This window comes from Nyctibius grandis, chromosome 26 (genome assembly GCF_013368605.1).
Source record: "Nyctibius grandis isolate bNycGra1 chromosome 26, bNycGra1.pri, whole genome shotgun sequence".
In the NCBI taxonomy this organism is placed as follows: Eukaryota; Metazoa; Chordata; class Aves; order Nyctibiiformes; family Nyctibiidae; genus Nyctibius; species Nyctibius grandis.
The window spans coordinates 4,697,494-4,718,120 of record NC_090683.1 but is presented as its reverse complement, the minus strand read 5'-3'; the positions used below and the strand labels follow the sequence as shown (position 1 = coordinate 4,718,120).

Here is a 20,627-nt window from a genome sequence, read left to right as displayed (position 1 = left end):
GCACAGCAGCTCAGTCACACAGCGCTACCTTTTTATTTCCTGAAACTGAATTAGATTAGAAAGTGTTAGAAACGTGATATAGAAAAAAAGTTTACATAAAGGGCTGTATTTGGCACAAGAATATTATTCCTTCATAGGCAGAAGGCAGTCCCAAGGCAAGCTCCCCAAGAAGTGCTGCTGAACTTTTCCAGAACATGGAACTTACGAATTTGGAAGCACAGGTAAACAAAACTGTGTGGTAACAACTGGCACAATGTTATTAGGAAAAAATGCAGACGCTGAAGAAAATAACCTACTTGGCTCACCTCGGCGCTCAGCAAGCCAGAAGTTCATATGGGAAGAAACTTTTTTTTTTTGCCATGAATAATTACAAAAACAGGAGTTTCAAAGGAAATCAGCAGTTCCAGCTGGCACATAAACCTTATGCTAGGAACAGCCATTTTGCAGCAGCGCACTTCTAACAGGACACAAGCCCCAGAAAGCAACAACATTGCTCACCCCAATCTTTACTTATCTGACAAATTTCTTCAAGTAAGACAGTATGTTTTTTTCTAATTAGAGGTATAAAGGACAGTGCTCATATCGTATAATACCAACTGGTGTAAAAGCTACTGCTCCCATCTTGCAATATGCTCCCCAGATATATCCTCCCGTTCTCCATCCGTTCTGTACTGGCAATTTGCATCCAGTTTGGTGTTTCTTTGGCCCTTTCAGTTTTAAGGCACAGAGCTAATCAGTCTCCTAGGAAACTAAGGGAAAGATAAACCTGCCTAAATGGAGGAGAAGCCAACTTGATGCATATTTGATACCAAAGTAAATCAGACCATCCCAGCAATGGTGTTGCTCAATGTATCAAACTGGTAGTAGTTTGTTGTTCTTAAAATCTTTTTGCCTAGCTCTGGTTCTTACTTCCACCTTGTCTTACTACAATCCTCTCTTACTCCTTGTCTTAAGGCTGCTTATTTTCTTGACCTTTGGCCAAGCCTCCAAGTATACTCCACCCTTTAGTCTGGGGTGACATTTGGTTTCTGTTACCTGCCTCCTATTTTCACTCTGGATCTAAACAGTAGGCACAGCCTAAATTAGCCCTCTGCCTCCACTACTGCAGGCAACTGAGGCACAGAATATGGTGATCATGGACCGCTCTTTTATCAGTGGGGCAAGCAAAGACAAATTCTGTCCCTACTATACTGACATATAACCTGTTCTTAATGTCCCCAAAGTTCTTACTACAACCAAGATATTCATGTCAGCTGGAAACTGAGCTACAAAGTCTGTGGCTAGCTGCCCACAGTACCACAGTTTTATGAAAAAGAACTGCCCACAGGATGGGCTCAGAAACGCCAAACAGGATAAAGTTTCGCCTTTACTTCCCACATCAGTGTCATTTTTGGTGACAAATGTTTCTTACACCTGTGAAAGTTTGTGTCATTGGGCTGAACAACATGAGCAGAGTTTTCCTTTAAGGAAGCATGCAGCAGACTTGATTGATTAGGAAGCAAGGCATTAACATCAGTGCCAGGCAGTTGGAGAGCACTGCCTAGACTGGAAGGAATGTATTAAAGGAGCAGATCACAAATCCAAAAGCAGACAAGAGAATCCAAAAAATAACCCATTTTGGCAGGAATAGGACAAGGATGGCATAAAAATATCTGGCCTATCAATAGGATTTAGTCCACCCAGGGCAAAATGTACTTTTACTGCAACTATGGAATAATTAGATTATACTATGAGACCCAGGGGAGGGAGGGAGGGAGGGAACCAGGAAGTGTGGCTATATTCAGCTGTAACTAAGTGAAAAACTTCTGCTTTCAGCAAAACTCTGCCTGGGTCTTTTTTCTGTTACAATAAAAAAAAAAAGAAGAAAGAAAAAAAAAAGGAGAGAGATGTAGGCCAAACTGGATTGACCTTGCTCCCGATGCCAGAAAACACAGGCTCCACTCAGATGTCTGCATGCCAGAGCCCCAGGGAAAGAGCGAGTGCATGGCTTATGTTCAAGTTCACTGAAACACCCCTATCCATCTACAGCTAGTTGTGTTCTGCAAGACCTTCAGCTCAATGCATTGTACATGGCCGTGATTCTCCACACAGGGGGTTCTGTGACTATTTATACAAGTCAGGATCCATTCAAATCTAAACCAGCTTCAGGTTTTAAAAAAATACACACACACACACACAACCCGGCTGTTTGCTGAACTGTCTGCAAACACATCCTCTCAAAACTGGATTCCTCCCGTAGTGCAACAGCTGATTTTTTTTTTTTTTTTTTAATGTGAAAGTAAAGTAAAAAATAAACCCCACAGCTTAGACTAGCTTCAGCACTATGTCTGTCTGAATTAAATACATTTGTTGCTGTCAGGTTTGCTTCTGAAATGTACCAGGGCCCCCTGGAGAGCTGGCCTCTTCTGCTGTAAACAGAAGTCAAGACTCAAAAATACACAGGGCCAAGCTCGTTTCTAGCCCAGGTTCCACAGATTTTCTACCACATTAAATTCTGTGCCTTGCACCTTCTACCATCTGTATACACATACCTGCATTTAACCTGTTTGCACATCGCTGACTGTACTTTGTTAAGCACCAAGTTCAAGCTTCTCAGCTCATCACAGTCAGAATAATTTAGGCTCCAACACCCACTCAGGCCAGGCCAACATAGAACAGGTTGCTCAGGCCCTGTCCAAAAATACAGCCAGCGAACAGCAGGTAGCTCAGTTATTCTATAGTTAAAGTGCCCTTGTGAGAGACAGTGACCCACTCCCATATGGGTCGTTAAGACACATCAAATTGGATCAGGAAATCTTCCAGCTTTACATGCCTGGGTCAAAGGTTCTCTGACGCTGCTCTTATCACCCAGACTTACCACACCTAAAACATTTTAAAAATATTAAGCTGGAACCCAAACCAGGGGAAAGTCACCTCTACTCACCTTCTGAATACGTGAAAGGAAAAGCAGCAGCTGCCCTGGATCTTCATATCTGTGTACCAGCGCTCTGGATTTTTGCAGCACTTTATCATTATCCTAGTCTTTCTGTAACTCTAGCCCCCAGAGCCGGACTGAGATGATACCTAAAAGCAAGTAAGATTTATTCAAGTATAGCACCTCAGATATTTTTCTAGCGTATTTTCATTATATAGCATTACTCTCACTTGCTTTAAAACATGCATAAGTAGGTAAAGCAGCCCTGAGGAAAGCACCACAGCAAATAACACACAAAGCAATTAAAGTGAATGCTTTAACATTTATAAAGCACTTAGGAACTGAAAAACCTGAAGTACTTTACAAGCATTTATTCTGCTTCATAACAATTCTTACATAAGCAAGCCTACTTTAAATCATTACTAACAGAAGTGATGGCTATATTAAGATCCTGCAGGCAGCTCACTCAATGCCATGTCTCCAGAGTGAATGGGAACCAAGGCAGAAGATTATAGTTTTAAACCTAATTTCAAACTATTGATGCTTGTACCTGTTTATGGAGATTGGTTTTGGTGAAAATTCCCTTTTCATTGCCTGTATTTTCTCAGATCCATCAAGAGAAACTTTTTTTTTAAAATATGAGTGAATATACCTAAGCCAAAGTGCCAAAGAGTTTTAGTGAGGCTAAAGGCCTAGAGAGAGTTCAACAAATTCAGTGAGATCTTCAAGGCCAAGAGATTTCACGTAGCTAACTCTGCTGACATTGGTGGCAATCTGGCACCTTTGCCTATTCAATGACTGAGGATTTAAAAACCAAAAATCACTTTTGTGTGATTTAACATGAAATTTCAAGTCATCAAACACTTTAGCTAAACTTTCTTCTGGTATAGCATCAGGAAATTCCTCATTTCCTACTTGGAAAATTCTGACAGAGTTAAGAGACTGTTAAGTCTGTCTTAAAAACCTTACTAAAGGGAGCTTAACCCCAGTGGAGATCCTTGTAAGCAGAAGCTACACCAGTTTTGCACCCTGAGTAAGTCGCTCCCTCTCTTCCCAGGCCCACACCCAATTTAGCCAGCTCGCTCAGGGTGAAGAAGGGGCTTCCTGCACTGACATCCAGCGGTGGTGCCACCATGGAGGCACCTGCCACCACACGCAGCCTCTCCAGTTTCATATCCCTTCATGTTTTTCCCCAGAACAGACCTGCAGTTTCAGCTCTAACAAATGCCAGGGCTGCAGCTTCTTCAGTACCGACCGCTGGCAGGTGGCCAAGGGCTGTACACATCCTTCACCTACAAATTAATGAAAAAAACAGATTTTTATTTCTGCCATAAGCCTCCTAAGTTTGGGCTGGATTTTGAACTGAAATGCAGTAGCACTAACTTAAATCCTTACAGTTTGTTCTACTGGTAGATACACACATACAGAAAAGTTCTTGCAAGCTCTGCTGTGGTCCTAACACTGATCATTGCTCTTCTGAGAGCATGAAACAGCTTAGCAAATGTAAGGCCATCTTCCCTTCTCATCCCCCTTCCTCTACACACGGTGTAGAGTTATGTCAATTCAGTGTTCAAACCACACAGAGGTCTCACAGTCTGTATTACCATTTTAATTACCAGGAGATAAGACAGCACGGGGAACTGGATTCCTGGCTTCTATTCAAGTACTGCCACCTCTAGGAAAGTTATTAAACACCACCCACTTCTGTTTGCTTTGTTTTTCCAGCAACATCCTGTTGGTGGTGATAAGTCTTGCTAATATGCATTAACATAAACAACTTCGTTCAGACGTAAGCTTCAGTAACACCTAGAAGCTCTAATTAATATTTTTACTTGTTTATCTGATACAATTAAGCACTATAGCTCTCATATCATGCAGAGTTTCTGAAAGAGGAATCCTTTAGCTATGACCAACAGGCAACTAGGTTAATGGGATGTGGTAATGTGCAACTTTTCACACGGTCATCATATCCTTCAGTCTTTTTCATTCAAGCAAATCTGCAACTGAATTCGGATATTTGCAACGTCCAAATATGTTATGTTAAAACCAGTCTTTAAGCTAATTGTCATTTTTCTACCACAGGCAGAGTCCATTTAATGCCAGATCAGATAAAAGATGAAAAAGTTGTAATCTACAAGCTCTTTGACATCTTTTTTTATTGCTCCTAACTGCCCCACATTTCCCTTAGAGCCCCTCATCAGTTTGCAACATCAGACACATTCGCTCCTGTGAGGCCTGAGCTTTGTCTCATAGAAAATACATGGGAGACGAGCAACTACGAAGTGTTCAGACCCTCCCTTTTCTTTCCATTAAGGAATAGTGTACTTTTCTTTGTTCCCAGTCCTCTTGCCCTTTGAGGCAATGCTTTAATTCATCCTAAATTTATCCTAAATTAAACATTTCAAGTCAGCCTAATAACTTGAGAGCATAATGCTCATTAGCCTAGCATTAGATTTTGGCTCAACTGCAATTTGAAATTCTATTAAATTCCAGACAGCCTTTTATTTTTCTTATAAACTAGGAAGAATTCATGCATTTGTGCAGCAGGGTTTTCTCCTGCGGCCACCTTTCGGTAGGTTTGCAAATTGGTTCACTGAAATAACCAGATTTACTAATGAGTTGTTCACCCACCCATCGTTTTCCTGGGCTTCATGTATACAATTTTTACATCAAATGTATGCTTACTTGCAACCAATACGTACCCTCCCACTTCACATACCACACATAACTGCTTCCCATTCCTCTCTGCTCTGAAATACCTCAAAAGCAGAGGTATTTCATCTTGACTTCTTCAGAAAGTTTGCCTTTCAACATTTCACAGGAGATTGGATACACCTAGGAGCAATAACAATTTGGAATGAGAGAAATGGTATTACTTGCATGACTAAGGATGACATGCACTCACGAGGATTATAGGATTAGGCCCTGAGAATTTCATAATCCTTAAAGATAACCACAGTTGGAAAGAAATCATGTGTTCAACCAAATACACTTATTTTTCCCCCGGTCTTTACATAAAACAATACACTGTCGCTCACAGTGTTGTCACGTTAATGTTATTGATATATTACGTTTAACTACCAGCCTAATCACAACCAGGGAAACAGCTCCCGCGGACTGCTTGGCCTGTGCAGGGGACCACACGGGGGTGAACTTGCAGCCTCCCTGCTCCAGGCCACCCAGAGGCCCGAGTGAGCGAGAGCTGCCTACGGGGAACTCCAAGGTGCCTCATCAGCTCAGGGCACAAACAACGCCCAGCTCACATCCGCCCCTGAGAGCACGACACAGGCAAAGCTGCACCCAAAAAATCCCCCCCAGACGATATTTTAAGAGTGGAAAAATTAATTAACGAATGATAATTAATCTCCGAATGAGAGCCTGAAGCAGCACAGCCCTGCGAGGCCCGCCCAGGCCCGTTAGGCCCCTGCGACGGCCCGCCCCGGGCCGGCCCAGCGCGGAGCCAGGGCCCGGGAAAGGCCTCTCCCTCCAGCACGCAGGGCAGGCGGCGGCACCCCCTCGGCAGGAGGGGGGCCGGGAGCCGGAGGCGCGGCGCTCCCCGCCTCCGCCTCAAAAGCAACGGGGACTCACCGCCTTCCTCCACCCAATCACTCCATGGACCCGCCGACGCGCCTCTGCCCGGCCCCAAAATGGCCCCAGCGGGAGGGCTCCGGCTGCCCGAAACCAACATGGCTCCTTAGGGGAAACAGCCGCTCCGGGCCCCGGGAGCCCGCTGACTTCACACCCGGACCCAAGATGGCCGCCGCGCCAGCCCCCGCCAACAACCCTTAGCCCGAATCCAAGATGGCCGCCGGCAGCTTCACTGTCAGCGGCGCCGCCGGGATACCTGTCCGAATCCAAGATGGCAGCCCCCGCTGGCGTGAAGCTGGCTCGGGGTCACGTGACGGGGGGTGTGGACCGTGTCCCGGCGGAAGCGTGAGGGACTGAGCAGGGAACAGGGACTGGCGGCGGCGGGAGCGCGCTGGCGCCGCCGGAGCAGACGTGCCGCAGGACGGGAGACACGGCTGTCACCACGGAGCCCGCCAGCGCTAACACGGCGGCGACCGCCGCTTCGCGGGCCGGGGGGGCCGGGGACCAGCCAACCTCGCTGCCCCCGCCCCCGCCGAGGATGCAGCGCAGGAAGGTGAGCGCGGCCGGGAAACCGGGGAGGCGCCCGGCGGGGGAACCAGCGAGCTCGGGCCGCAGCTTTGCCCCCCTCCCCACCCCTTTCGCTGCCTCTCACGGGCATAAAACCGAGGGGAAAATAGCGGCCTTCAGCCCCCAGCGCCCGCCCCGCTCCCTCCCTGAGTGGCTCCGGGACGGGCACGCTGGGCGCTGATTGGCCATCTCGCTCGTCACTCATCGCCCCCAACGGTTACCATTTCCCCTCCCCCGCGCTTGTAGCGCCGTCCGCCTCTTGGCTTCTCCGATTGGACAAGCAGTTGGAGAGCTGGTCACGTATTGGCCGGACTGCCTTGCCGGGCTGGCTGCTGATTGGCTTCTGCGGGTGCCCATCTACGCCCCCAACGGCCACCTCCCCGCGCGTGCCTTGTTTCTCTCTCTCTCCCTTCCCCCATCCCACTCCGCCCCCACGGGCTGATGTTTCTGTGGGAGCGAGGCTTGCACTGATAGGCTGGCGGCTGCCGTCAGTCACGCCCGGCGGCCGCGCCTTTTTGCTCCCCAAGCTGTCATTGGCGGGCTCTCCCTTTGGGCCACACCCACGCGCGTTGTGATTGGCCGCGACCGGCGAGTCTCTCCTGGGCGCAAAACAAAGCGGCGCGGGGGCCGCGCTCGCGCTGCTGTGCGCGCGGGGCCTCGTCCGCCGCTCCCGCCCTTTTCCTCAGGCGGGGCCGGCCCCTGCCTCAGCCCCGACCGCGGTCCCTCAGGGCCGGCGGCCGCTCGGGGGTACCTCCGCCCGCGCTCCGCCGGTCCAGCCGGCCCTGACCGAGGCCTACCGACGCTCCCACACCCTGGCTGTCCAGTCAGGGCTGCCGGGCCCGGGAGCGATCGTCGGAGGCGTGGTGGCTGCCCGCCAGCTCCTGAGGCCTGCTTCCCTCAGAGCTGCCCAGTCCCCTCCATGGTGCAGGGGGCCGCGCTGGTGGTCGCAGACAAGGTGAATACAACTGCATTCACAGCCTCTTTTGGCCCAGCCTCTTCGCTGAGCACCTTCATTTTCTCAGCCTTGCTTCCACCGCGGAGCCCTGACGCTGCCCTGAGTTGCTGAGTGGTGAAGAGTCAGTTTGGCCATTGCCGGGGCCCATCTGTTTTCTCCACCACCTGCTCCCGTGGTGCCTTGGGCTCTGCTGGGCTGCCTCTGCTGTTTTGAACAGGCAGATGGTGTGGGAGTGCTGTGGGCTTGGCAGGGTGAACTGAGAACGGTCAGCTCGGAGCATATCCTGTCAGCCTTGAAACTTCCTTTACCTTTTGCTTTAAATAAAATCAGGTGCCACTGTGATCTTTCTTAGTGGATCAGTTTGCAGAAACTTTTTATTATTGAAGTGCATATTTATTAAAGGAAAACATTTTCTCCAGAGTAATACCCTTGACATTTATTAGTTTGCATATGTCATTGTGTCAGCTTGAAATTATTTAGCATCAAATACTTTACCTTTTTTTTTTTAATAGTATAAATACAATATGCAAGTTTAAGTGCTCCTGTGCTAATGTCTGGGTCTGTGGTGTTGCAGAGGAATGCGGGCAGTAGCTCAGATGGAACAGAAGACTCTGATTTCTCTACTGATCCTGAGCATACAGACAGCTCTGAAAGCGATGGCACATCACGACGATCCGCCCGTGTGACCCGTTCCTCAGCCAGACTCAGTCAAAGCTCTCAAGGTAAATGCTTTATTTTCTTAAACAAAGGAAAAAAAAAAGCAGCCTCTTAAGCAACAAGAGGCTCAATGTACTCCATATTCCTGGCCTTTAGAACTTAAATGTGTGGAGTTTATACCTAAATAAAAATATATAACTTTTTTCATTGGCTATTAACACACCACAGCAAAAAGCAGCCTTTATAAGTGCATATTGCACAAACGAGGTAATATAATCTAAAGATTACACTGGTGGTGGAAGTCAAAACTCAAGTATCCTCTGTTCAGCAAGTAAAGCTCTCTACTTGGTAAAGGAAGTGAGACCCAAGCCCCATGATTCTGCTGCCAGCTTTGCCCAATTTTTCTGAGAACTCTAAAAATTTGCTTTCCATCTAGACAGTTATAGAGAGGGTGTTTAGGGGTGAAAGTTATTTTTGTTTTCTTTGTTTGTTTGGGGTTTTCTGTACTGCAAGGGAAGATGTATTTTCATGACTTGCTGATGCTGACCCTACTCTGCAGTAAATATAATCAACATATTGCCAGTTATTTTGTATGCTTCTACTTTGGCATCTAGATTGTAAGAGAAAACACGGAATGTGTCCACCTCCTCATTTTTAGCATTAGTGTAGTCATTTCTTGGCTGTTAGTTAATAAGCTGCCATCTGGCATCAAAGGGAGGAAATGACAGTAGATAATAACTTCTTTCCTTTGCTCCATGTATGTGCTTTCATGAAGAATCTGTTTTGTGACAAATTTTATTGCAGGTAAGAAATACATGTGCATGATCATCTGGTAATTAGGTCTTAAAAACAAGAGGAAGGGTGGTTTGGATGTGTATGGGATGCCTGTGATACTCCTAGGTTATGAAAGCATTATTTTCATGCAAAATAATTGTTTTATAGTCTGGTGAGCAGTATAGGATCACAAAACCACACATGGGGTCCCAAATAGAGCTCCACACCAGAAGAAGTCTTGCTATTCTCAAGTCTAAACACTGATAGTTCTTATCTAAACTAACGGTTCTTTAGCTTTGCAAATAGGAGCTGGTTTGTAATTGCTAGTTAATTAAATAATTAAGTCCAGAGAAAGCTGATGTAATTCCAGATTCCTCAGTGTTAGTAGAAGTGTCAAAAGATTTAAGCTCGGAAGAACAGAGCGTGTCTTTGTGATGAGTGCAGCGGTAGGTCAGAACTCTGTGGTGATACCCAGCTATCAGATTTATTACAGACTTCACAGCACGTGTGAGGCAAGTCTCTGACTTACAGTGGTTATTGTGGGTGTAATTATGGTGTTTCTGTGGAATTAGATTCCAGCCCAGTTCGTAATCCACCATCGTTTGGAGCAGAAGAGCCCGTCTATTCGACGAGGAGGGTAACCCGCAGCCAACAGCAGCCTACCCCTGTGACTCCAAAGAAATACCCGCTCCGGCAGACCCGCTCATCTGGGTCAGAGACTGAGCAAGTGGTTGACTTTTCTGATAGAGGTACGTGAGGTGCGGTGAGGTGTAGAAAGTTTGCAAAATGCTGTTAGAAAGAGTACGTGACTCCATTCTCTGAGGGCACAGTATAATATCCTGAGGATAGAGGGCTTGAGACAGCTGACTGGAGTTGCTTTACATATTTTTTTGAAAGCTTTCTTTCAGGCAGATTTGTAACATCTTGATCCTTATTCAGACACTAAAAATGCAGCGGATCACGATGAGTCTCCACCTCGTACCCCCACCGGGAATGCCCCTTCCTCAGAGTCTGATATTGATATCTCCAGTCCAAATGTGTCCCATGATGAGAGCATTGCCAAGGACATGTCCATGAAGGATTCTGGAAGTGACCTGTCTCACCGCCCTAAGCGCCGCCGCTTCCATGAAAGCTACAATTTCAACATGAAATGCCCCACTCCTGGTTGTAACTCTTTAGGTAATTTCAGCTCCAGGATTACTCTGTTGGTTTTTGCCTTCCTGCTGTGATATTCAAAGTCCCGCTCAGTTGAGTTATTCATCCTAACAATACGCACGTAGTTAGGATCAGAAGTATTACTGAGAAGTGGGTATAGAGAAAGGGATATGAAGTGTATCTGCAGGTATATTCTTCCTGGAGGTGTTTTTTGGCTAGGAGTGTTTGGGGGATGATAGGGTAAAGAACAAGTTAGAAGTAGGAGCACAGGTGTGGGAGGAAAATGCAGTCTTGCAGGTAGAATACCCGTGTCTGCCAGAAGCAGGTTTTCAGAAACAAATTAATGCAGACATCAAATCCAACTGGCTGCTTGCATGGAGTGCAGCTTTTGAGGCAGTGTGAAAAAGATTTTCCTTCTTTGTTCTTAAAGCTTGTGCCATGAACCATGAAGTGTGCTCCTTCTGTCACACCGGTAATAGGCTGAGCATGCTCCTTGAGAAGCTCGTATGAGGTATCTGCCCATCTGAGATACTTTTTAAACCTCTTTATGGTCATGTTAATTTTTTTTTCTGATCCTTTGCAGGACACCTAACTGGAAAACATGAGCGACACTTCTCCATATCAGGATGCCCACTTTACCATAATCTCTCAGCAGATGAGTGCAAGGTAAATGAGTCTTCTGTTTTATCTTCCTGATGGTATTTTGGAACAAAACGCCAAGACCTGTCATTTGTAAACAGAAAATAAAGTTAGCATGTTTCAGCTGATATCTTTAGCTGTAAGACAGCAGCATTTGTGTGTCAAATCGTCTGAATTACAGTTTAGAAAATGCACCTAAACGAGAAAAGGAAAACATGAAGGCTTTGACAGTAGTTTACTGCAGCACTGACAGATGAGCTTTCGCTTGCAGGTGCGAGCACAGAGTCGGGATAAGCAGATAGAGGAGAGAATGCTGGCCCATCGGCAGGATGACAACAACAGGCACGCCACCAGACACCAGGTAGGCAGTCTGCACATAATGGAGTAGCTCCTCAGTTAAGAGTGGAAAAAACCTCAGCTTGTGGTTTCCAGTGACAATGATTTTAACTTGATCTCCCTTCTTCACTTCTTGGATAAACTATTGTGCTGAGTCCCGACACTGCCCATTTGTCATCTCCAGTTTGCTTCAGCAAGGGCAATTAATTGTATCCCTTAAACGAGAGACTGGAGCAGAGAAGTGGCATTGGCCAGTATTACAAAGGAGGCTGGAGTTGTTCTCAGGGTGATCTTTTCTGTGTGCTTTGATGTGTAGGACAAGAGAATTCCTGCAGAACTGTAAACTACAATTTTACTCTGACTAAATAGAAAAGAATAAAACCAGGGGAATTACATTTTTCAGTTCATGAGTCTTGGACTTGAGTCAAGATGACTTAATGAGTCAGCTCTGAGCTTTTCCCCATGATTAAGCAGCGCACAAGGAGTGCACCCTGTCTTGTGGGACTGTGGTACACTGGCAAAAGCAAGCTGCGGTAGGAAGAAAAATTTCCTGGTTTACATACCTGTGTTGTACCTGCAGTGCCCTCTTATTAGCACGGGATTTGGTTCAGAGGCAGCAAACCTCATAAAAGGAAAGCCAGGACAGAGGTCCTTTAGGGTGAGAAGGTGAAGAAAAATGTTTGAAGTGGATGAAGACTAGTGAAGGTTTCCACCTCTGGTCTCTTTTAGGCACCAACAGAGAGACAGCTGCGATACAAAGAGAAAGTAGCTGAGCTCAGGAAGAAGAGGAACTCAGGACTAAGCAAGGAGCAAAAAGAAAAATATATGGTAAAAGCAATAACTTTATTCTTTCATTCCTTCCTGTCTGGAATGAGACCACTAAGCGGGAGTTTGGCTTTCCCAGTCATCCTGCAACATTCTCAGCTAAAAAAGCTGCGAGATCCAACAGCTTGTAGCAGCATGGCAGCAAAACCTCCTATAATTTTATTGTTGTAGGAGCACAGACAAACCTATGGCAATACTAGGGAACCTCTACTTGAAAACCTGACGAGCGAATACGACCTTGAGCTTTTCCGAAGAGCGCAAGCACGGGCATCTGAGGACCTGGTGAGACTTCTAATTCATAATACATCTGTCAGCAAATGTCTTTGTTAGAAATGTGAATGCTTTCTGGGTTTTGTTGTACTTGGGCAGATAAATCAGAGTTTGTAAGAAGAGCAGCTACAGCCCAGCCAAGTCATCAAGGTTACACTAGGGATAACGTTTAAGTGCCAGTCATTCAGAGGGTTTGCTGAAAGTACAGCTGGAGCTAAGCATTTGCAGTCGTGAATGCTGCAGTGCCTGCAAGAGGAATAATTAGTAACAGTCCCATTTAATAGGTGTTTATTTTCAGTAAAAAAATGGGCAGCTTCACCTGATATCTGAGGCAGAGTGTTAGGCTGTATCCTCTCCCTACAGATTAGGAAAGAAGCATGAAGTGGCAAGGAACTTACATTGCTTTTATGACAGAAAGAGTATGATCCTAGTGTTAGCATGCTGCTAAGTGCCGATTCCCAAGACATTTCCTGATGAAAGGAACAGTAACTACTGCTTGTGGACAGGGCTCAGATGGAGTTTGACTGAGGAGAGGTCTATGGGAGGAGTCATTGGATGTGGTTACACCGAAAGATGAATTTAGAAGACTTAAATTATTTCCTTGAGGGAAATAAATAGGCCCCTTTTCCTCTCTGCCTACTTTAAAATTTTTTTTTTTAGATAATCATCCTTTTTTTCATTCATAGGAAAAGTTGCGGCTCCAGGGCCAGATCACAGAAGGCAGCAATATGATTAAAACAATCGCTTTTGGCCGTTATGAGCTGGATACCTGGTATCATTCTCCCTACCCAGAGGAGTATGCTCGTCTGGGACGTCTCTACATGTGCGAGTTCTGTCTCAAATATATGAAGAGCCAGACAATACTGCGCAGACACATGGTAAGGGCTAGGGCAGAGCTGATTACTGAGTCGTAAGTCTGATGTCAGCATGTAAACATTTTAAAACATAACTTGTTAGCTCAGTTGCTTGCTTTAGGAGGTGAGAAGACTGCATATTTCCTGGTATATCCAGTAGCTGTTGTAACCTTTTCTGCCCTTAAAACAGTAGTGTCACCCTACCTTTGTTTTCCTGTCATAGGCAAAGTGTGTTTGGAAACATCCACCCGGTGATGAAATCTACCGCAAAGGCTCCATCTCGGTGTTTGAAGTGGATGGGAAGAAGAACAAGGTAACTAACTGCAATCATTAGGCCAGCCTTGAGTGTGGAGGCTATCTTTCAAATGTGCTGCTTTTCCTGTAGAAAAACTGGATGCAAATGGCCCTGTCTCCCTCTAATTGCAGAAAGGCTTCTAGAATCTGATCTGTCCATTCTTGCAATTCCGGCAGTAGTTTTGTCTGCATTTTCTCTCTGGTTATTCCTCAGCTCTCTTGTGCTCCATCGGTTCCATCTGTTGTCTCGTACAGTGCTTGGAGATGTGTGTCAAGATCCCTTCTGAAAGTTAGTGGGGAGATTTCTGTGCTTGGCCTCAGCAGATCGCTACTGCCCGTCTCCCATTCACTGTGAATACTCAGTCAAATTTGTGTTAGAGTGGGAAGCAGCCTGGTGTTTTTGAGGGTGACCTCCATAACCCTGAATTGAAGGGTAGAACATGAATCTGCAACTGTAGATTCAGTGCTAGGTAGCAACACCGTGCTTGTGCCCTGCCTCTAGTTGTGTCCAGTCTTGAAGGCTTCAGAGGAAAGAACAAAGAAACAAATTCAAAAGCTAAATTCAGCACTGACGGAAGTTGGGAGGAGTCTTTTTTAGTTACCAGAGATAACCTTGGAGCACGGGATTAATACAATACAGTGCAAGCAAGCAGAGATCCAACCTCCTGCTCCCCTCACTGAGGATGTGATGTTTTGGGCATTCAGAGACTGATATCACAAACATCAGTTCCCACCCTTAGGAAGCTAGGCTTATCAAGTTTCATCACAAATGGAATTGTTTCCTGGCCCAGCTGCTCTGTTTGAAAGACTGTACGTCATTTCTCAGTTGATTCAGAATTTTCTTGTCATTTCCCATGTATGCTTGTTTTTGTCCACTCTTGGGATGTTCCACTGTAATAAACAGGTGTATCCTACTGTCCTTTTGCTTCTAGATCTACTGTCAAAACCTGTGTCTGCTGGCAAAACTTTTCTTGGACCATAAAACACTGTATTATGATGTTGAACCCTTCCTCTTCTATGTCATGACAGAAGCTGACAACACTGGCTGTCACCTGATAGGATATTTCTCCAAGGTTAGTTGAAAATACATATACATGCCCTACTACCTCACTAGACTGATATTTAGGACACCAGTTATCAGTACTGAATCTCCCCTCCAAGTTTTTGCAGTCTCAGGATTTGTTGCTTTCAGGAATAGATAACATTTCAAACCTGATGCATGAATTGTTCTGGCTGTTTGCTGCAGGAATTGCAGTTGCTTTGCTGTAGCATCTTCTCTCATCCCTAGCAAAAACCAAATCAGCTCAAAGTGAACTCTTGTTGTTAGGAAGCATAGTGGTGTCGTAGATGTAGGCAAAAGTAAGATAAAGAAAATGTAAAGAAATATAGAGAAAAATACATTAAAATAAGTATTAGTCACCATGATTTTTTTTTTTTTAATAAAGTACTTGAATAAAAATTGTTAGGTGGAGAAGTGAGATGTAACTCAAGTAACTTAAGCAGATCCCACAAGTAAGTTGCTGGCCAAGCTTAGAGTAGGAGCCAGTTTTCTCAACTGTTTGCTCGGACATGTTGCCTACCTAAAAACCAGCCAATCCGTTTAAGCTCTGCTGCACGTTGGTGAAATACATTGGTTCTTACTTCAGTATAGAAAAAGTGATTATCCTTCTGGACATAGTAATATCATGCAATGCAGTTATCAGTTTAGATACTTCTAGTCAGTGAAATTCTATAGGTAGGAGAATACTCTCCCAAATAAAGTGCAAGAAACGATATTCCTTAAATCACTTGAGTCAAAACTCAATATCTAAAAAAAATACTCTAAAGAAAAATCTGCATTGATCTGAGGATGCGTGTGTCCGAGTCTCTTCTTTGAACGTTTCAATATACACCATGTGCTTGCAATGCTGCTGTTATGTCGCTTTCTTGTTGCATGTACACCTGGTAGATGACAGAGGTGGTAGTGAGAGTGTTACTAGCTCCTTCTCAGGTACAACTCCATGCCCAGCCATCCTAGGCTTCAAATTGTGCAGCGAACACCCAATATAATGGCTAATAAAGTAAGACACTAAGCCAGGTTGGTAGCTGAAGGATGGTTGTTACTTGTTGTTAGGCAGGTTTTTCTACTGTTGCTCCTTTCACCTTGTATCAATTGCACAGGCTTGTTGAGTCTGTTGGGATTATGATATGCCCATTGTTTGTACAGATCTAGACCTATACATCTGTCCTCTCTCTGTTCTTGTTTTTAGGAGAAGAATTCTTTTCTCAACTACAATGTTTCTTGTATCCTGACAATGCCTCAATATATGAGGCAAGGTTATGGCAAAATGCTCATTGACTTCAGTAAGTATAGAGGGAGAAATTCTGGAAACGTACTGTCCAACATGACAATTTCACCAAGAAACCTAACGTATCTATGGTGGTGGTGGAGCAGTTTTCATTATAGCTGATTTCTGCATGTACTAAAGAGGGTAACAGTCAGGAGAGAGTAGTTTAAGGGTAAATAGGTTTTCTTTCCTTTACAGGCTATTTGCTCTCTAAAGTAGAAGAAAAAGTTGGCTCTCCGGAACGCCCTCTGTCTGATTTAGGTCTCATCAGCTACCGTAGTTACTGGAAGGAAGTTCTCCTTCGTTACCTGCATAATTTCCAAGGAAAAGAGATCTCTATAAAAGGTATGTTTTCAAGCTAAATAAGCTTGTAGTGAATTGCTTCAGGAACATACCTATGCATCTCATTCACTCATTTTCCTCAAATATGAGGCAGGTCATGCTTGACTCATTAATTCAGGGGTTTCGGTAGCAGCACAGTTAGTAGAATATTCCTATAGTTGGGTATGGCTCCTTTCCAGTCCTGCCACCATTAAAGATAAGTCAGCTTGCAGAGTTTTGAAAGTGGGTAATGGCTTCTTTTCCAAAATACATTTTTAAAAAAGATTCAGCAAAGAACTTTGTCCATCTGTAGACTGCAATGTTAATTTTAAAAAGAAAAAATGGCTCCACTGAGAGGCTTTCAAATGCTTTGGAAAAATACTAAGACTATTTGGACTTATTTTAATAGCATTTTTATGTTTATGGCACCTAGGAGTATGGAGCACCTCATAGAGATATCAAGGTAGTTCTGAAGAAGCAGCTATGTCTTCGTTCAGAGGATTACACCTTATTAACTTGGATCCTAAAATCAGTATCACTAAATCATTGTGATGTCTAGGCTGGCTTTCAGTTTTGGGGTGAGCTGTGCTGTTTGCAGTCAGTCAGCCCTCCAGAGTGAAATGAGCAAAGGCAGGTTGTACAGCAGTGGTACAGATACCCAGGGTGGTCAAAGGGTGCAAGTCAGGCAGCACCAGTGGCACTGGATGTGCCTTTAATATCTGCACAGCACTTTGTATCACTTCAAAAGGAGTTGCCTGAAACTTGTAGTTGAAAATGTAACAATTATAGGCTGTTGGGGAGGAATTTGTTTCTATTCTAACATAAACTGATACTGGTTTGCAGAAATCAGCCAGGAGACTGCAGTGAACCCTGTCGACATTGTTAGCACCTTGCAGGCCCTTCAGATGCTCAAGTACTGGAAGGGAAAACACCTGGTCCTAAAAAGACAGGTAAGATTTGTGATGGCTATTTCTGCTTTTTTGTTTGCATGTATTTAGCTGTTAGATTCACATGAACTTGCTGAGATCAGTATTTCCTTTGCCCTGTGCTGGGTTTTCCAGCCTTTTGATTCTGGTGGGGGAGCACTGTAATTTCCAAATGCAGTAACTCATAAAATACAATGTGGACATCCAAGCTGTTTCTTCAGTAGTGTAGAAATGTGCTGTATTGACCTTCCTGTTCTGATGTGTGGAATAACGTTGCTCATTGTAAGTAGCTTTTTAGGGGAGCAATGGATCAACATTCTGATCGTGCTCCTCATCATGCCTGCCCTTTATTGGGCAAATGGATGACGTAGAAGTGAAGTGAATTAATGGAATCCTGAATGAGTCCTGTTTGTACCCTCATTAGATGTAAGACAAGTGGTTTATAAATCCCCAAACGTGACAGCTTCTCTTGGTTGTTTTCCCCTCCCTGAGGCTTCCCGTTGTAGCTAAGAGTAGCCTTATCAGTGTGATTGGAAGGGCTTCTAGAAAGCACCGTGGAGGAAATGTTATTTTGGTCACGCTAAGCAGTTAGCAGGCTCGTCATCTTCAGATTTGTGGACTTACATGTGTGGTGTTGTACCATGGATAATTCTCCATCATGGATCATTTGTTTTAACCTGCCCTTTCATGCTCTTTTCCTTAGGATCTGATTGATGAATGGATAGCCAAAGAGGCAAAAAGATCCAACAGCAATAAGATAATGGATCCCAGCTGTTTGAAATGGACCCCTCCTAAGGGAACTTAACTGTCTGTCACTCCTGAAGCCAGTGAACCCCAGCAGTAGGAAATACCCTAGGGATCTCTGTTGTATCTGTTGCTGTTGTGATTGGCTGGTACAGTACCCTCCCGAAAGATCAGTTCCCCTTGGTACTGTTCTGGCCCAGGTCTTTTGTGCACACCACAGACGCTAGTTCTGAGGAACTTTATGTTTCGGCCTCAGTGAGGTTGCAAGGATTGGATCTGTATAGGACCCAAACGAAGCTCCTAGCAGCACTGGCCCAAGGAGTTCTGATATCTGGTACTGTACCTGTCCAGTCACTGGTCTTACCCTCATGTTCTTATTCCGATGAGGTTGTGTTGTGTCCTATAATCTGGTTGTTTCTTCCTTCGGTTTCCTTCCGTTCTAGGTAATGGAGATAACTTCTGTGGCTTTTGAACAAGGTCTAATAATGCTTGTTTGGGGAAAGTCTGCTTTTCCAACAAGCTGCAGTTACACTGACTTCAGCATTTTTAACCAGTCCTGTCTGATGGACTGTTCCATTCCATATATCAAATAGTTTTAGTAAGATAACATGCCACCTCTTTCAGCAGTGTTTTCCATATAATATAGCAGGTCTTCACATAGTTACTATTGTACAGTCAGAAGCTTGTATATCTTGTAACTGAGTGGTGTGATTGTTAGTGTTACCCTGGAGGAGTCAAGGCTAAGTGTGGGAGAACATCAAGGTCTGAGATGTTTCGTAGAGTTGCTCTTGGTTACACGCTCCTGGAGCTACTACAGTACCATGTCTGTTGGAGAGACCTCTTTGGTTATAAGTTACTGGTTTTTCTTGGTTTATCTCTTGGAGTTAGTGGGTTCCTTTACACAGAAACAGCCTGTTCAGTATATTTCACTGGAGATATTTTTCCCGGAGCAATCTTCCTTGAATTGTAGGTCTCTGTGTTAGGATATTTTCCTCTAGACTTGAGGAAATAAAAGTTTTAGACAGATTTTTGCTAGCCTTGTCCAAACAGCCACAGAAACTCTACAATGCAAATATCATCAGTTCTTGGATTGCCTACAGTGTGCGTTCTGTGCATCAGTGGCAGCTCCAGTCAGCTGTGTGGATGGTTTGCTTCTCCAACAGTGTGTTCTTGTTTGTCTTTGTAAAACAAAAAAGCTTTTACATCCTCTCTCCCATCAGCACCACCAGAAGAACCTATCGTACAATGGCTTTCAAGTATAACCACTGTCCTTGTGCCACAAGTTTCCTATATGGCTCCGGGGTGATTAAAAGGGAGGGCAATATTGGGGTGGACCATTTAATGGTGTCTGAAATGAAGCACTTGCAATGTACTGGTAGGTGGGAGCCGTTTCCTGTTAACCACTGACCCAACCTCATGTGGAGAAGTTCTCTCCTGCTCTTCTGATGGTTCTCTGCCTTTCTTTGCCTCCTTAAAAAAAAGAAAAAGAAAAAAGATCATCAGTACATGGTGTATACCTTGTGGGCATTACTGAATTTTGCTGTCTCGTGCCCTTTGCTCCTGTATTGTAACTAACTGCAGATACTCATGAAACTATCCAACAAAGTAGATCTCTTGTGGAGTAGGGAAGAAGGCCATTCTTGTGCAGAAGCTAAACCCTGTTCCCGTGATGTGGTAGAATGTGCTATTCTTGTATCTACTTCTCAATAAAGCATGTTCTCTGCTCAAGTTTATGCCTTCTTTTTATTTTTTTCAGTCAGATGCTGTTCTGCACCTCCAGTTAAGTAGAGCTGCTGCGTTATGTTGCAGGGGACTAATTTTGAACCCATCTTTGTGCCCGGTGTATTAAGGATTGTGACTAGGGCAGCCTTTCGGTTGAACCTTTTGGAAACAGCCTATATTGTGTATTCACTGTAGAGCTTCTTGTGCACAGGAGGCTACCATGAGGAATGTATGGATGTTGCCAGATACTGGCACTTAAGGATGTCATGCAAAACTGGGATAGCATCTGTCAACCTGAAGTTCGCTGAAGAAGGAAGGAGTTATCCTAAAAGTGATGGCCCTAGATTTTTAGCCTTGCTTTCTGTGCTCCCATGACCAGACCTTCTTGCTTCTCGTACTGTGCGAGCATTTGGGGCAGTGAAGTCTCTGATCTTCAAAAAACAGTGTCTGAAGTTCAGCACATCTCTCAAACATTGTGAGTCTTTGATATAATCTCTGATATAAAATGGTTTAATTACACGCATCTGCTCCAGCTCCCTCCAGAGATTCTGCTTTTCTACATAACTCAATGGGAGTTAAAAAGGAGTAGGGAATGTTTTGGGACTGGGCTCTAAGGTGCAGAGGGGCCAGGGTGCTGTTAACAGTAAGGCTGACATGTCGGTGATCATGGCCTGGGACTTGAGATGCTCAGCTTACAAAGAGAGGGAAAACTAGCTGAGATGGAATACCTCGGTAGTCGTCTTCTGATTAAGATCAAAA

At 44.7% G+C, this 20,627-nt stretch overlaps 1 protein-coding gene across 1 annotated transcript; it reads left to right on the top strand.

Moving 5' to 3' along the window:
* Positions 1 to 6,836: 6,836 nt before the first annotated feature.
* KAT7 (lysine acetyltransferase 7) lies at positions 6,837 to 19,874 on the top strand. Its single transcript, XM_068418560.1, has 15 exons — positions 6,837 to 7,055; positions 8,599 to 8,746; positions 10,028 to 10,204; positions 10,395 to 10,634; positions 11,194 to 11,276; positions 11,521 to 11,610; positions 12,315 to 12,413; positions 12,582 to 12,692; positions 13,367 to 13,558; positions 13,758 to 13,847; positions 14,761 to 14,901; positions 16,078 to 16,171; positions 16,354 to 16,500; positions 17,320 to 17,426; positions 18,106 to 19,874. The coding sequence occupies exons 1-15, from the start codon at positions 7,041 to 7,043 to the stop codon at positions 18,205 to 18,207; spliced, it is 1,836 nt and encodes a 611-aa protein (XP_068274661.1). The 5' UTR covers positions 6,837 to 7,040; the 3' UTR covers positions 18,208 to 19,874.
* The last annotated feature ends 753 nt before the right edge of the window (positions 19,875 to 20,627 follow it).

Excerpts from the sequence above, each read along its gene's own strand:
- KAT7 (XM_068418560.1), top strand. Across the intron at positions 10,205-10,394 it reads GGTTGACTTTTCTGATAGAG|ACACTAAAAATGCAGCGGAT; the intron begins GTACGTGAGGTG and ends ATCCTTATTCAG. Across the intron at positions 14,902-16,077 it reads TGATAGGATATTTCTCCAAG|GAGAAGAATTCTTTTCTCAA; the intron begins GTTAGTTGAAAA and ends TCTTGTTTTTAG.